Source organism: Mixophyes fleayi, chromosome 9, assembly GCF_038048845.1.
Source record: "Mixophyes fleayi isolate aMixFle1 chromosome 9, aMixFle1.hap1, whole genome shotgun sequence".
In the NCBI taxonomy this organism is placed as follows: domain Eukaryota; kingdom Metazoa; phylum Chordata; class Amphibia; order Anura; family Limnodynastidae; genus Mixophyes; species Mixophyes fleayi.
Window position 1 is genome coordinate 126,901,399 of NC_134410.1, and position 17,888 is coordinate 126,919,286.

Consider the following 17,888-nt stretch of genomic DNA (forward strand, 5'->3'; position numbering starts at 1 on the left):
GAAGATTTATGGCCATGCAAGCACTTGGGGACAAGGACATAGTGCTGGGAGGTGTCTTATTACATCTAATTACCAGTGCTATTATTCCCCAATATACAAATTCTCAGCTAAAATATTGCATAGCACTAATAAGTTAATATTACAAAAGGACCCTGTGGCCAGTAAATTTGCCTAAGTACCATTAAAGTTGTCTCATAACTGAAAACTATTACAGCATCTTTTTCAGAAGTCCTGGTGATTGGAGAGTTTAGCACAACTCGTGGCAAAAAGTACACAAGTCTGCACCATACAGCTAAAACCTCATCCCTGAGCCACCCGACACACTCATACCAAGATCTGGCCTTCAAGGTGTTCAGCGATAGCAGCGTGGTGATGTGATGGCCGAGTGGTTAAGGCGTTGAACTTGAAATGCAATGGGGTCTCCCCGCGCAGGTTTGAACCCTGCTCGTAGCAATTCATTAGAAGCTGTTAATTAACATAACAAGTCACAACCAGTCCAGCAAGGACTCCAACACCAGCACACCAGACAGCTGACCTTGCATCATCTCACAGGGGAAGATCTACCGAAAAGCTGACGCCATGTCCAGCGCAGTGGGCGGGGCATCATCTACAGCTGACGCCATTTCCAGCGCAGCCAAAAGGTCATTCATTGGATTACAGGTGAAGGTACACACCGGAGAGCTGACGCCACGTCCAGCGCAGCAGGCGGTGCATCATCAACGGCTGACACCATTTCCAGCGCGGCCAGAAGAACATGCGTCGCATGGCAAGGGAATGGTGAGATTAATAATAACGTTGTGTAAAATTGTAACATACAATTGTTGATAAGGATGTAGAGAATGCAAATATTAAGATTAAGGGATGTTTATAAGGATCGAGAGGGCGTGGGTGACAGTTCAGGTGACGATAGTTCATCGAGTCGGAGAGTGAGCAGATGTATAAGTGGTTGAAGGAGCAGCGGCACGTGGTAACAGATAATAGGAGGAAGAAGGAGCTGGTGGGCACAGGGGTGGAGGTGGTAAGGAATAGACTAGTGCAGGTAGAGACTGGAGTCGCAGAAAGAAAGTTTGTTCATACAGGGAAGCGTAGCTGTCGGTTGTGAGTTGAGCGCAGTGATGGGACATTTGCCAAAACACACCAGGAAGGAAACTGAGAAGGGTAATTTTGTTGATCTATTTACATTAACCGAGGTGGGACTCAAGGAAAAAGAGAGGGAGCAGCGCAAGCAGATGCGTACGACACTATAGATAATCGGCTGAGCAGGATGTTTGTGTACTCTGGTTGTTACATGGGGGCATTCCCAGGCAGTGCAATGTGTATGGTAAAGTACACAAACGTTATTCATTCAGTTTACAGAGAATATGGGGGGTCTGCAGGGTGGAGATATGATGAGGCTTTTAGATTGAAATCACAAGGGCCCATAAGTTTCGGAGTACGGGATACATATTTGGCTAAGATCACAGTGGTTCATCAGTGGAAAGGAATGATGCAGCGATAAGGTTTGGAGGCCAGTAAAGGGGTGGTGCTAGAGTGGCCGGCTAGGTATCCAAAAAGGGAAGAAGCTGAGTTGTGGTATTTGTTGCAGGCAGGTTTTTGTTTTTTTGTTTTTATAGAAAGTTTAAGGATTTCTGTTATGAGAAGCATCCCCCCCAAGGGGGTGGGGGTTTCACAGGAATTTGAAGTCAATTAACATGCAATCTGCAAAAGTCAGTGATAAGATTGTCAAGGAGCTAATGTTGAACCCAATGGCTGGCCCATTCCAGGAGTCTCCCAGTTAGAATTGAGTAATTTTTGCATCTGGGGCTGGATCCTAAGAAGGCTGCAGAAAATTTTCGGCTGATCCAGCACTTATCTTACCCGGCAGGGTTATCGGTTAGCGAGGCGCTGGACAGGAGAAGTGTTCAGTCCAATATCAATCCTTTGTCAGGGCTGTAAAAATGGTTAAAAAGCATGGAAAAGGGGCCCTCATGGCAAAATTAGACATACAGTCTGCCTTTCAAATGTTGACAGCTTTAGGTTGATGGGTTTTCAATCTGCTGGATATTATTTCATAGACAAGGGTTTGCCTATGGCCTGTTCAGTATCAGGTGCATTTTTCGAAGCCTTTATCTTATTATAGCAGTGGTATTTTTGAATCAAGCACAGGATGCAAATAAGTGGTGCCTGGTTTTGGTGGCAGGGCCAACAGAGTCAGATCAGTGTAAGAATTGGCTGTGTGAGTTGGAGACTGTGCTTAAGTATGTTGAGTAGTGGAGCTCTAGGATCAGACATGTCAGGGCAGGAATTAATAGGGTGAGAAATAGAAATAAAGTGAAACCTGTTTATTACCTCCCGTGGCAGCAGCAGAGGCAAAAATCTTGGTTCAATTGTGCAGGTTTTTATAGGAGTGACGGGCGCACCTTTAAGTGGTTGCACTTGATATGTTTAACAATATGCAGGAGGCGCTTCGGAGGTTGTTGTTACAGGAGGTCGTAGCGGTGGGGGCTTCGGTCCCCATGGACAGGGTCATGAGGACCTTGCTTGGCGGGAAAGCGGCGAGCAAGGCATAGGAAGTGGGGAGCCAGCAGGGCCGGGCAGTATCACCCAGGGAAGACGGACGCATGCCTGGTTCCAGCTTCACCGATTGGGCCAATACTGGCGGCGTGCCAGGTTTATTGGAGGGTGATTTATGCCAAGGGGGCTGGTCTCCGGAGGGCGTTGTTGCGGTGCCTACATGGAAGTAGGCAGAACACGCCCTATTTTTCCAGATGGAACTGGAAAAGGTGGTAATATTTTTCTAGAGAGAACACCAGGCAGTATCGCCCTGGGTAGACGGCCGTATGCCTGGTTCCAGCTTCAACGGTTGGGCCAATACCAGCGGCGTGCCAGGTTTCAGCAATTGGAGGGTGATTAATGCCAAGGGGCGGGTCTCAAGAGGACGTTGTTGCGGTACCTACATAGTAGTAGGCACAACACGCCCCATTTTTCCAGATGGAACTGGAAAGGTGATATATTTTATTAGCCTTGCACGCCGCTTGTCTGCCAAGTTTGGAAGTGTTTAATAAAGCTGTGACCGAAATAATTTTGCCAAATACTTGTCTCAGAGTCTTTCTTTATTAGCTCACTGCATTGGATGCCGGTTAGTCGACCTATATCCCTTAAAAGATGCGCATGTATATTTGCATTTGTGACAAAGACCCGATTCTTCTGGGGGTATAGCACCTTCTTTGGTATTGGGATATACAGGCTCGGTTAAGAAATCTTATATGAGAATCTTGTAATTTAGTGGAATGAAGCCCTTTTAAAATGCTGTCACTATATTTGAACAAATCTACTGCGGAATTGGGCAAGAGAGAGTCCTTTGACCCGGCTCTCCATGAGGTAGCCCAAATTTTAGGTGATTCTGAAAGGGAGTAGATCAGAATAAAGGAATCTAATTCAAAAATGTTCGATTCTTGGAAAAATGCAATAGTTCATCTAAAGATCTAGTTACCCCATATAGTGATATAATGTGTAGTGGCCCAAGGGTGATTCAGACGTTTCGCTATAGCACTCCAGGCCCTATAAGTATCTGTAAACAAAATATTATACATTATTACTTCTGGAATCTGCTTTTTCGGGAGGTGAAGAAGTGCCCCCAATTAGTATGGATAGACTAGTTCAGATTCTAAAGATGAGTTAACAAAATACTCCTGACTTAACAACCAAACCACAGCGTAGCGAAAAAGATAAAACTGCCACATCTCGGAAGCCTATTCCCCCCCCAGTCTATTTTGTCTAAGTTTAGCGTTATGGATCCTAGGTCGTTTACCTCGCCATAATAAGATAGTAAAAAGTTTAGTACACCTGTGTACATCTGATTTAGTAAGACAGAGAGGGAGCATCTGCAACGGGTATGTTAGTTTGGGGAAGATAATAGACTTGATTACCGCATATCTACCAAGTAAAGACAGGGGGAGATTTTTCCAATTATCCAAAGTGGATTCCGAATCACCCCTCACCCCTCTCTTATGTGAAAACCACAGCAAATTCAATGTATGAGTTCATATTGCAGTTGTTTAACCAATTAACCTGTGTATGCTTATTAAAACAAAGAGAGCAATCACACATTGTGTAACAGATCGAATTTCAACACAAGTCCCCAAGCAAACACAGACTTCACATCATTCCTTTCTTTTTACTGGAAACCAGTTGAATCATTAACCTTCCCAGTGAACTCTGAGATCATATATATGGTTTATACATGTCTCCCACTAGTTTCCTGGTTGTTTTCAGTGCTTTTGTTTTAATATTTATTACAATTATTTTACTTGTACTTTGTGTGTTGAGAGGGAAAGTTTCTCCTTTTGAAAACAATTGGTCTAATTTAGTATTGAACATAAAAATGCAACTTTTGCATCCATGAAAAAATGCGTCGGTTCTCTCAAGTTTCTGGTGCTCTATTTTGAGTTCCACCACTTCACTGTTTGCAAAAGTGCGCCCACGTACTCTTCCCAGCAGGCTTGAAGGTGAACACCGATTGTCCGGTTTTTGGAACTAACTCCAAAAATCAATCTGTGTCGGGGTTTGTGGAAAGTATAAAAAAGCGTGAAAACGTCACTTGCATTTCACGGTTACAGTCACTTAAGCCCCTTTATCTCAACTGAGGACGAGTTCCTCTTTCTTTCTGTGTTATCCATTGATTTATTGGCCTTCTGGCTACCTGGCCATTTAATAAACGTGGCAAGTGGTTTGTCCCTTTTTACCTGGTGTCTGTGTACAAATCATCACCTGTCATTCACAGTAAGTTGAGTTGGGGTTCCCTGAGTCAACCCCTGGTTGACCATACTTCATCAACATCAGCTATTCATACACTAATTCTGCAGGGCTGTACAGAAAAATCACTCACATCAGTCCCTGCCCCATCGGAGCTTACAGTCTAAATTCCCTGACTTACACACACACAGAACGAGAGAGAATAAGGTCAATTTAATAGCAGCCAATTAACCTACTGTTATGTTTTAGGGTGGAAACCCACGCAAACACGGGGAGAACATACAAACACCTCACAGATAAGGACATGGTTGGAAATCAAACTCATGACCCCAGCGCTGTGAGGCAGAAGTACTAACCACTAAGCCAACGTGCTGCCCACATGCTTCAACCCTGAAGAGAGAACACGACTTGGTTGAAGACCCTGCAACTGAGAGGTGAGATTTATCTGTGAAATCATCCAAACCCCACTCACTCAGAAGCATAAGTGGCTTCAGGTGTCAGTGATGGCATGACATCTGCCCAAACACCATAAACTAGCAACCCCCACGACAGGGTGGTGATGTAGGCCCATCACAACCCCTATAAAATAAAAATAAAGAAATGTCTAAACACATGAGTCTGGATATAATATGTTGTGATAACTTGCAATGTACCAAGCGGGTGAATGTTTTAAGTACAAAAGCCAGAACATGGATAAATAAAAGCAGTGGTTCAGCCATATGCTCTTTGGTCCTATTGCAAAATCCGAGCCTCTCACACTAAACATTGTCCCTCGCTCCCTGCACATACAGTTTATAGGTGCAGACAATTCTCAGGGTAGAGCAGCTATAGAAGTGAATGACTATTGCTCAGCTGTATCGATCAGCAAGATAGTAGCCTCAGTGTTCATCGGTGACAACAGTATGCTACAAGAAAATGGCTGCTGATCTCCAGCAGGCAGAGGCGTGCTACTAGAAAATGACTGTCTCTCTACGGCACACAGTCATTAATTATTATTCTCCCAAGTGTGAGAGACAAATGGGGGGGAGAGGGCCGGAGAGATAGAGAGAGGGGAGAGAGAGGAGGTTAGAGGGAAAGAGTGAGGGGAGGTAGGGTTGAAGGGAGGCCGGCGAAAGAAAGATTAATTAACGTGGCCATTTACTACTGAAGTCATGTAGGGAGGGTGTCCCTGTGATGACTTCTTGCCATTGATAACTAAAGGGTTCTGACCCGGAGTCTTTACTGCTCATCATTGGCCTAGGTTTACGTAAAGTAACGCATTTACGAAGTTAATGCAGGGCAGAGCTGGAAGCCTGTGGAAAGGGAACCAAAGATACCTCTACCGCAATGCTTTCCCCATAGGATTGAATGGCCAACGCCGAGTCAACTTCCAAAAAGCTAAACATCTACCCACACCGCAGTCCTCATTGAGTATTACGGGGACTCTGGTATTATGCTGTAATTTGTCTTGTGCCTAAACCATGTATAAAAAGCCATTTCCGCATGAATTAGGGCTTGATAAACAGAACCCTTAGTGTCTGGCTGACATAGCATGCTGGGACTTGTAGTTACACAACTGGAGATTTAGAGGTTCTAATTCATTAAAAGGAAAGATAATTGTCATACAACAGCTCCACCTGCTGGTCACTCTCTTCACCTGCATATCTGCAGATTGTCAGCTGTTTACCGATTCGTCTATCTTGTTTCTACACAGAACGTCTACAGCACAAGACATTTAATTTTCTAATCAGCTGCAACGTAAACAAGATAGAGCGAGGCACTCGAAGGCCTTGTACACACAGGCACCAATAAAACCTGCTTGTAATTGTTCACGACAGAATGATTGTGATTTTATTTTCTGTCTTCAAAGTCGTCTCTGCCAGTTCTGCAGCTGACTCCTGACAGTGATCTAATTCTCTTTTCACATTTGTTTTCCAACTGCAGTCAGCTGGGCCGAGTTAATTATCTGGAGTTGAAGATATTTTTATATTCGTTAATATCTTCAAAAATAGCGTGAAAAGCTATTGTTACCCACTGTAATGACATACATTATAAACATAAACAATGACATGCTGAAAATGGATATTTGTTTATATTTATTGACAGACAGGGTATATTTTATCCCGGTGTTGCCTTGATAAATGTTATGAGATATGTATCATTATTATTTGTAGTATATATTGAAGTAAAGGAAAAATCTTGAGGAGAAACACGGCTTAGAGTGATTAAGGACTGCAACAATTGGTCATGTTTGAATAACCACTTGTAATCCTTTAAGCAATTAATTTGGGCTCCCAAGAATGATGTTTTATCATTTTTTACAGTTGTGGCATGTCCTGGGGGTGATACTTGTGAGGGCAGTACGTATATGTAATATTGCGCTGTTGAATACAATCCACCAACAATGGAGACCACAGAAATTATTTTCATCCTTCTATCATTAACCTGCAACCTCAGATATAACCTAGTAGCCTTCAATCACTACGGCCAAAGTAGGACAACCTTGGTCAGTTATCAGATGAAGAGTGACTATATGACTTTTGATGAATATTTTTTTTTTTACATTTGTATGTTTTGGAAACTGGAAAAATTCCAATAAAAAGATTTAATTTAAAAAAATTGTGAGGAGCCAGTTACTTGCTTGACTTTGAGCCTACAGCAGAAGATATGTAGCGTCTTGCTGAATTATATCCCCATCAGGTTCACACAAGGCTTGTCCCGTATCTGTACTATAGACCTTTCTCTCGGCTGCATTGCATTCCTGCTCTGACAGTCCGCCATAGTTTTCAGATATAAAGGGAAACGTGCCGTCTTCAGATCTAAGAAATTCTCCTCTGCTCATAACAGGATTGGCCGCAATGTATTTCACAAGGCAGCTGTGAAAAACTTCACTCCACTGGAGATAACTCGCTAATACGGCGTTTTCTGAAACATTCTTTATTGTTTTCTGTCCCTGTGTTCTGCAACCTGCAGAGACCCTTGATTCTCTGAGATTTAAAGACTCAGCTACCTTAACTGATGACTGTGCATCTAGTGCCCACTAATCCTTCAGATGGGCTTACTAACACTGGACAGAGGCACCCACCACATCAGGTGCATGGGAATAACAGAAGACTAATGAGAGTGGACACCTCCTTTTAACTTTCACATTTCCTGTCCCTCTTATGTCATGGGTTCAACCCATGGCCATGTAAGAGTAAGAAGAAAACTGGCCATGGGGACAAAGCCTAAAATATTGCCATGGTGGTCCACTTCTAGTTCTCCGCTCCCAACTTTTCAAATTATCAAATCAGGACAAAGTGCGCGTCCACCATGCTTCACTGTTGCCTTCATACACTGCTTATTGTACTGCTTTCCAGCCGTTAAGCTCAGAATTGTAACAAACCAGTGGGACCCAGGTACACCCATCTACTGTTGGGAGAAGTGTGGCCAGAAGTGGTCTTAATGGAAGAATTGCGGCCAAAAACCCAACCTTCGATGTGGAAACAAGGCCAAGCGACTCAAATATGCACAAAAAAACATAGGAACTGGGGTGCAGAAAAATGGCAGCAGGTGCTCTGGATTGATGAGTCAAACTTTAAAATATTTGGCTGTAAGGGCTGGAGAGGGAACCCCATAGAGTCCTGGGGGTAAATGTATGAACATGCAGGTTCTTCAACACCCGCGTGTTCAGCATGTTCGGCAATTAAAATTCAAGCGGCGCTGCATTGTAAAGGGAAACTTCCCTTTACAATGCAGCGCCGCTTGAAATTTAATCGCCGAACACGCGGGTGTTGAAGAACCCGCATGTTCATACATTTACCCCCTGATCTCAACATCATTGAGTCTGTCTGGGATTACATAAAGAAACAGAAGGATTTGAGCAAGCCAACATCCACAAAAGACCTGTGGTTAGTTCTCCAATATGTCTGGAACAACCTCCCTGTGTGCAAGTGTACCTTGAAAAATTGATGCTGTTTTGAAGGCAAAGGGTGGACCATATCAAATATTGATTTGATTTAGATTTCTCCTCTGTTTATTCAGTTTGCATAATATATATATATATATATATATATATTACACATACACACACAAGGATCCTCCACAACATTAAAACAATCTGCCTAATATTGCGTAGGTCCCACTCGTGCCACTAGACGTTAGCAGATGATCCTTTAAGCTGTGAGGTGGGCATCCATGGCTCAGACTGGTTTTTCCAGCGAATTGAGATCTGGGGAATTTGAAGGCTAAATCAACACCTTCTGTCATGTTCCTCAAACCGTTCCTGAACAATTTTAGCAGTATGTCAGGTCGCATCATCCTGCTGAAAGAGGCCACTGCCATCAGGGAATACCGCTGCCATGAAGGGGTGTACTTGGTCTGCAGTAATGTTTAGGTAAATGGTACGTGTCAAAGTAACATCCACATGAATGCCAGGACCCAAATTTCCAGCAAACATTGTCCAGATCGGTGTTTCCCAACTCCAGTCCCCAGGACCCCTAACAGGGCATGTTTTCCATATCTCTTTGCTGGAGCACAGGTGTAATCATTACTGAGACATGTTGAAAGATCCACAGGTGGTGTAATTATTACATTTGTGACCTGGAAAACCTGCACTGTTAGGGGGCCCTGAGGACTGGAGTTGGGGAACAGTGGTCCAGGGCATCACGCTGCCTCCGTCGCCTTCTTCCCATAGCGCATCCTGGTGCCATCTCTTCCTCAGGTAAAGGACGCACCCGGCCGTCCACATGATGTAAAATAAAACGTGATTCCTCAGACCGGCCACCTTCTGCCACGGACCAGTTCTGGCGCTCATGTGCCCATTGTAGTCACGTTCCCAGTCGTCGACCCATCACAGTTTGGCCTTTGCACAGTCGCTCAGATCCTTACACAGGACCATGTGTCCTTCTTCCAACACATCAACTTCACTAACTGGCTGCTCTGTTATTGACTTCACTTGTCAGTGGTTATAATGTTATGTCCGTGTACTGAGTCAGGGGGATAGGCTGAGGTTATGGACACAGACCACGCAGTGGGTGACAGCTCAGGGCAGGCCCGGGCTCCCAGATAACACCCCGAAGTGGGCGCGGCCTGGCCTAGGGACCTCTCCTGTCAGATGATGCCACATCCCCCTTCCAAGATGGCGGCGCACATGTCCCGGTAACCCCCCCGCTCCGTGTTGTGGGTCTGTATCATACAGTGCCCGTATTGTTAGAGACCCTGCTCACTCCCCTCTACCGGGGCCGCTTGTCTGGACCTGTGTCCCGGGCTCCTCCCAAATCCAGCCCGCGGAGGGTGATAGGAGGAGGCCGCAGCTACCGTCACCATGACAACCGCGGGCAGCTCCAACTGCTGAGTGCTGCTGTGTCCAGGTACAGATATACCCCTCTTATTATATATATAATATACCCCTATACCCCTCTTATTATATATATAATATACCCCTATACCCCTCTTCTTATATATCCCTATACCCCTCTTCTTATATATATTATATATCCCTAATACTGACACTGTACTATCACTGCTGCTGTGTCCAGGTACAGACATCTCCCCTATACCCCTCTTATTATATATATTATATATCCCTAATACTGACACTGTACTATCACTGCTGCTGTGTCCAGGTACAAACATCTCCCCTATACCCCTCTTATTATATATATTATATATCCCTATACCCCTCTTATTATATACCCCTATACCCCTCTTATTATATATATATTATATATCCCTATACCCCTCTTATTATATACCCCTATACCCCTCTTATTATATATATTATATATCCCTATACCCCTCTTATTATATACCCCTATACCCCTCTTATTATATATATTATATACCCCTATACCCCTCTTATTATATATCCCTATACCCCTCTTATTATATATATTATATACCCCTATACCCCTCTTATTATATATCCCTATACCCCTCTTATTATATATATATATATATATATATATATATATATATATATTATATATCTCTATACCCCTCTTATTATATATCCCTATACCCCTCTTATTATATATATTATCCCTATACCCCTCTTATTATATATATTATATATCCCTATACCCCTCTTATTATATATCCCTATACCCCTCTTATTATATATATTATATATCCCTATACCCCTCTTATTATATATATATTATATATCCCTATACCCCTCTTATTATATATCCCTATACCCCTCTTATTATATATATTATATATCCCTATACCCCTCTTATTATATATCCCTATACCCCTCTTATTATATATATTATATATCCCTATACCCCTCTTATTATATATCCCTATACCCCTCTTATTATATATATTATATATCCCTATACCCCTCTTATTATATATATATTATATATCCCTATACCCCTCTTATTATATATCCCTATACCCCTCTTATTATATATCCCTATACCCCTCTTATTATATATATTATATATCCCTATACCCCTCTTATTATATATATTATATATCCCTATACCCCTCTTATTATATATCCCTATACCCCTCTTATTATATATATTATATACCCCTATACCCCTCTTATTATATATCCCTATACCCCTCTTATTATATATTCCTATACCCCTCTTATTATATATATTATATATCCCTATACCCCTCTTATTATATATATTATATATCCCTATACCCCTCTTATTATATATCCCTATACCCCTCTTATTGTATATCCCTATACCCCTCTTATTATATATATATTATATATCCCTATACCCCTCTTATTATATATATATATATTATATATCCCTATACCCCTCTTATTATATATATTATATACCCCAATACCCCTCTTATTATATATATTATATATCCCTATACCCCTCTTATTATATATCCCTATACCCCTCTTATTATATATCCCTATACCCCTCTTATTATATATATTATATATCCCTATACCCCTCTTATTATATATCCCTATACCCCTCTTATTATATATATTATATATCCCTAATACTGACACTGTACTATCACTGCTGCTGTGTCCAGTTACAGATATACCCCTATACCCCTCTTATTATATATCCCTAATACTGACACTGTACTATCACTGCTGCTGTGTCCAGGTACAGATATACCCTATACCCCTCTTATTATATATATTATATATCCCTAATACTGACACTGTACTATCACTGCTGCTGTGCCCAGGTACAGATATACCCTATACCCCTCTTATTATATATATTATATATCCCTAATACTGACACTGTACTATCACTGCTGTCTGTCCTTCTATCATCACTAATATTGACTTATACTACAACTAGTATCTCACACCCTCAGAGTGGCATGTGTCATTGTTGCCCCTCTAGTCCTAGATTTATACACATCAGAAAGCTTTAACCCCCTCCGCTCCGCATATCTACAGTGCAGGTAATGGTATTTAATTGTTAAATTGAAAATCAAAATGTTTATTGTCATTTTAATGTATTGCAATTCTATTTTATGTCTCAAACTTATTTGATAATTGTAAAGATGATTTGTTATAGTTTGCTGCTTGTCTGTTCTCTTTTAAGTTACAATATTAGTTTTTCTACCTTGTGTTGTAAAACAATGGAATATATAAACACAAATATAGAATGTGCTGACTAATCTAGAATATAGTAATGAAAGGTTTCTTCAGTGTAACCCAACACCTTTTATATATCATGTGTGATAACATTGTATCAGGATGTTACCTGACGCCCTTAATGATCCCAGAAATCAGAACGTGATTGGAGTAAAAAGAGCAGAAATGTTTATTTGTTTACTAGTGTGTACATTGCGTGAATAAATAACGTGAATAGATTAAGGAAGTACAGAAGAAGCCGCACGTCTCTTACTAACTCGGAGTGTTCAACATTCTGCAAAGAGGAAGGAAGTGGAGGGTAGTTAAGAGTTTGCTTTTGTTTGGCTTGTGTCGCTTGTCGCACACACTATACTTATTGTCCTGGATCCTATCCATGGTAAGTGTTCGTGTTTGACCTGTGTGCACTTCGGAAGGTTGTAGAACAAGACCGTCACCTTCCACCTGACTGATAGTAATCTGTTGCTCATTGCTTAGTGTTTGATATGAGAGGAGCCGACCTTTCAGACTATTGTTCAACTTCTTTTATCTTCAGTGTTTCACATAGAAAAAGTTTATTAGGTTAAGCTGGGCACACACTACAGGTTTTTCACCTGATTATCCTGCCAATCCCATGATCATGTTTTATTCTTCCAAAGCACATCGTATCGTTTCATTTTATAACCGGATTAAAAATCTGTGTAAACGATGGAAGGATGTTGGGCAAATCATGTACACACGAATCGGCATGTATATATCCGTTGACGATTAGAAATAGTTCTGTGTTGTGAGCTGGAATGATGCTGTGATATAATATACTGGGGTCCTGTCATTGAATCGTGGGTCACCTCTGAGACCGCAGTTGGCGTAGAGTTTTGTGATGAACGGTTCATCTTGCCTTAAGGAGAAGATGGAGAAGGCTGTATGTGGACAGCTTTGAATGTTCATGCGATTTCCAAAAATCCCATTATTGGCAGCAGCGATCTGTTTACTGCAATAAATTCTACTTCATCCGTATCGTGTCACCAACTTTTGTTCCAGAAGGAAAATGTACATTTATCAATAGCGTTATGTATAGTTGAACACAGAAAGTATTGAATGATTTCCTTGACTGTCTTCTGACAAGGTGCTTTGAAGGATTATTCTCAAGTCGAGGGGTTCTGATTAGGACATATATTGTGTGGCACAGTGGTTAGTAGTGCTGACTCACAGCACTGGGGTCATGGGTTCAATCCCAACCAGAACCCTGTCTGTGTGGAGTTTGCATGTTTCTGTGAGTTGCCTCCGTGTGCTCCAGTTTCCTCCCACTCTTCAAAGACATACTAGTCGGTTAATTGGCTTATGACAAAATTAAGCCTAGTGTGTGTGTGGTAGGAAATATAGATTGTAAGCTCCACTGGGGCAGGGACTGATAAGAATGATTAAATATGAGCTGTAAAGAGCTGTAGAATATATGGTACAGCACCTGCTAAGTTGTAAATTGCAGGTCAATATCCCACCCAAACAAACCTGGGGGTAAATGTATCATACCCCGGTTTTTTAATCTCGCGGGAGATCGGCGTCTTCGTAGCTAAAATTTAAAGGGACGATGGCTTGTAAAGGATACATTTACCCCCTGATTTTTACTAGCCACATACTAGTGGCGTCAACAGCTTGCCCTGTGACTATAGTGAAATAAGAATACAATGCACTTATGTGATGCATGTTTGTAGACGTTTGTGTGTGTTGTTTCTCTCTCCAGATTGTCCTGCATGAGCAGCTCAATTCTGTACAATGAAGAAAAACTTCAGAAGTCCAAACATGAGGTCGCCAACTTCTACCATGAAGCCTCGAGCCCCCACCTCGTACACATCCATCGCCAGCCAGAACCTTGATGTAACCGAGGAGAGTGACCTTTCAGAGTATGAAATAGATAAAGGTGAGAGGTTGGGGTTTACGGGATGAAGCATATTGACATTGTCACCACCTCCTCCCTCCCTAAAATACTTGTATCACTCTCAACCACAAAACTGGAGGAAATATTGAGCAGTTTTCTTATCTTCTGGGTCCCTACAGGTTTAGCCTGTTTGGGGGTATTTATTCATAATTGCTGCTTCCAGTCCCTTCTCCGTTTGGAGAGACGTAATTAAACACTGTGACACAGAAAAGGTAATCTGCTTTCTGTGAACTAATAACAGTTTCTCTAATGATAATAGAGTTTGTTGGACTAAGTAATACTCATCCATCAACAGCGTTTGTCTAACGTCTGCGCTGGTGAATTTCACCATATTATGTAGCGTGCTCCCCTTTCCATAAACCACCTTATTACCTCTACATGACGACTACAAACTAATCCTTTCTCTCTTTCTCTCTTCTCTTTTCGAATGAACAGATGACCCAGGAGTCCGCTATATCACTGAAGCTTTAATCCAGAAACTATCTAAACAAGAAAACTTTGCATTTGTAAACTCCTTGAATCTCTCTCTGTCTAAGGAAGGGGGCAAGAAATTCAAGGTTGGTTTTCCTATAGGAATAGTATTGAAATGTTCTCCCTGTGTCTGTGTTTCCTCCCACACCAAGAACATACTGGTAGGTTAAATGGCTGCTGACAAAATATATCTCTAGTGCCTGTGTGTCTGCGTGTCTGCCTGCCTGCCCGCGTGTCTGCCTGCCTGCCCGCGTGTCTGCCTGCCTGCCCGCGTGTCTGCCTGCCTGCCCGCGTGTCTGCCTGCCTGCCCGCGTGTCTGCCTGCCTGCGTGTCTGCCTGCCTGTGTTGGGGAATTTAGACTATAAGTTCTAGTCGGTCAGGGACTGATGTTAATGACATATATTCTCTGTACAGCACTAAGGAATATGGTGGCGCTATATAAATAAACAATAATAATTAAAAAATGGTATAAGATATATTAATACTAATTGTCTGTGCGCCACATAGATGTTTTATAATGCGCTGTTGAATCGTAGCGAGAGCCAGATGTTATCCTTTCACATTGATGTCTGTACTGACCGTAGGATCTCTTATGTAGTTTATAGAGGGCCTGGATAAATGTGAGAGGCTTCAATTATTGAACCTCGGCAATAACCTGATCGAGAAGATTGAGAAGCTGGATAAACTGACCAGACTACGGGAACTGAACTTGTCCCACAACAGGATCAGGTACAGGCAAATTCAGTCGTTTATGTTTCTTCTTACTAGTGGTTTTTAATGCCACCCGGCTGGCAACATTTTCTGGGAAGAATAATTATATTAGTGAAAGATAAGTGGTATATTGTTGTTGTTTTTTCCCGTCAGATATAATTAAAATTTTTAATATAAAACAAGGGTTCATTAAACTATTTTGAGGGGTGCCACAAGATATGCAGGGAGCCAGATCTTTATCTTTTTAACGTTGATATCCCCACAGTAAGTAGCCAAATCCTCCTATGACTTCTATTTCTTTGTCCGGTTTCTTTGAGGAATTTCCATGACATTGGGTCATTTTCTCACAAATGTGCATTGATGCAGAATATTGTACCCGTTACTCAGTCTGTTACTGTATAGAGCGCTTCCCAGATCCGCCGCAGCTGAGAGTTTCTGCGGATCGCTGATGTGGGATTTATGATTTATTGCAGCAAAATTGAAGGCTTGGAGCATATGCACAGCCTGCAGAAGCTGAACCTGTGTGGGAATGAGATTGAGCACGTCCCGGCTTGGGTCGGAAAGAAGATGAAGGCTCTGAGCACCTTAAATCTGAAACAGAATAAGATTTCTTCAGTAAGTGGTTCAAATAATGATGGTGGTGTAAACACGCAAATATATAGTAGATATTCCTTAATATTTAAGGAGTGGAGAGCTCTATGTGGCTTAATATACTCAGCATTTTGTCTACTTTCACCGCCTGTTGTATTATGTTCCCATAGTTGCAGGATGTATCTCGGTTGAAGCCCTTAAAGGACTTAACGTCGCTCTTCCTGGCTGATAATCCAGTTGCGAATCTTCCCCATTACCGACTATACACCGTTTTCCACTTGCGCTGTTTGAATTCTCTGGATGGACAACCAATCGTAAACCAGGAGAGACAAGAAGCGCACGACCGGTTTAATATAGGTAAGAGTTTATACTGCAGGATCATTAGTGCCAAAATACATAGATATCGGGCAGAATTCTGAAACTGTCCATTTCCTGTAGACGTTTCTACAGACAAGATAATTTTCTTAGATCTCCTCTTAATTTTTTTTTCCCTTCTGTGTCGACTGGTCGGTCTAGAACAAAATTTGATTGACACATTTACCCATTACTGAACATGTTAATGAGATAACATTCGTTCTTTCTCAAAGTAATATATACAATATATGCTTATTCCTTTATAAAAGCGGATTGACCACTTACTTTTTAAGTTTCTATAAGAAAACTATGGTGTATAAAAGATTTGGAAAGACACGGCACTGTTTGGAACTAGTAAATGGCTATTTAACTGTTTTACACTGTATAATTTTAGCGTCCTCAGAGTCAAAGTGATTTCTTTGATTTAATCATTTGAACATCTATACATGGTTATATAAATTGTTCATTGGTTTGATGTTTTTAGAATGTTGTGTATTATATCGTTTATCGCTATTTTGTGCACCTGTCTTTACCAGTTGTTACAATATTGATTTCTGTCTCATCCCCTTAATGAAAGCAGACCACTTCAATTTTTTTTACAAGTGGGGCAGTGATTTTCTTTCTTGCATCATCTCGGGGTAAGTGCGTAAGCCTGAGTCTCACGGATAGGCTTGCAGTCTCCTAGGTAACAAAAGTACCCTGTACCGATTGGTGATCACACACACACACAACATAAAAAGTGATATCACTAGAATTTATAGCTGCATAAATGAATCCTCCCAACATTTTAAATCCTTACACTAATCTGTGCTAACACAGAGCTGTTGTCGTTGCAGAAGAGGTAGAAAAACTAGAGAGAGACTTGGAGAAAAAGATCCGAGAGATGGAAGAGTTGCAGAGTCAGAAGGTGAAGGTCGTTAACGAGCTTCAGAACCAGGATGAAATGAACAAATCTCTGAGGCAGGAGGCACAGCAGCACAAGAAGAGTTACAAGGAGCTTGGACGAGAGATGGACACCAAGAATGAGATCGTAAGTGGCCCCTTAATACGGCTTACTGCGGTGGATTAATCTATCGCTCTCTTACTAATACTGTGACTTGTAATATATCGCGGCTTGTCATCAGAATATTACTTTTATAATGAGCAGAATAGTTTTTCGCTTTGGATTGATTGTTATATATTTCGTCATCCCAAGAGGATAGACAACCACAGATTAGCTGAATATTGTGTATCTTTATATTTATTAAGGTATAAATCTAAACCCAGATTCAACAAAAAAGAAAAGGTGTCTCCGCCCTAGGTAATCACAATCTCAAATAATTGTATAACCACATTTCATTCAGTAATAGAGATCGGTTGGTGTTCCCAGAACATTAGAAGACACTTTCCTAGAGGGAAAAAAAGGAGATTGGTCTATGTGGGGCCCTCTGTGATTCAGAGGACAGAATTATTAAAACTTATTCCTTTATTAGTATTATTAAAATATTTCCTTGGTCCAGATTGTAAACTTAGAGCGGAATATTTAAAAACGTGGAAAGGATAAAAAAA

At 41.5% G+C, this 17,888-nt stretch overlaps 1 protein-coding gene and 1 non-coding gene across 3 annotated transcripts in view; both read left to right on the plus strand.

Annotated features, from left to right (window-relative positions):
- The first annotated feature begins 371 nt into the window (after positions 1–371).
- Positions 372–453, plus strand: TRNAS-UGA (transfer RNA serine (anticodon UGA)). Its single transcript has one exon. It is a non-coding gene; the product is annotated as a tRNA-Ser (tRNA).
- Positions 454–9,819: 9,366 nt separating this feature from the next.
- Positions 9,820–17,888, plus strand: part of CNTRL (centriolin) — a 48,511-nt gene continuing 40,442 nt past the window's right edge. Inside the window, exons 1-7 of one of the 2 annotated variants that reach the window (XM_075185670.1) lie at positions 9,820–10,064; positions 14,019–14,195; positions 14,649–14,770; positions 15,283–15,413; positions 15,869–16,010; positions 16,157–16,343; positions 17,177–17,370. In XM_075185670.1, coding sequence (XP_075041771.1) covers positions 14,051–14,195; positions 14,649–14,770; positions 15,283–15,413; positions 15,869–16,010; positions 16,157–16,343; positions 17,177–17,370 — 921 coding nt within the window. In that variant the 5' untranslated portion in view covers positions 9,820–10,064; positions 14,019–14,050. Of the gene's footprint in view, positions 10,065–12,602; positions 12,678–14,018; positions 14,196–14,648; positions 14,771–15,282; positions 15,414–15,868; positions 16,011–16,156; positions 16,344–17,176; positions 17,371–17,888 lie in introns of those variants that run through there. The other variant, XM_075185672.1, reaches the window with a different exon arrangement.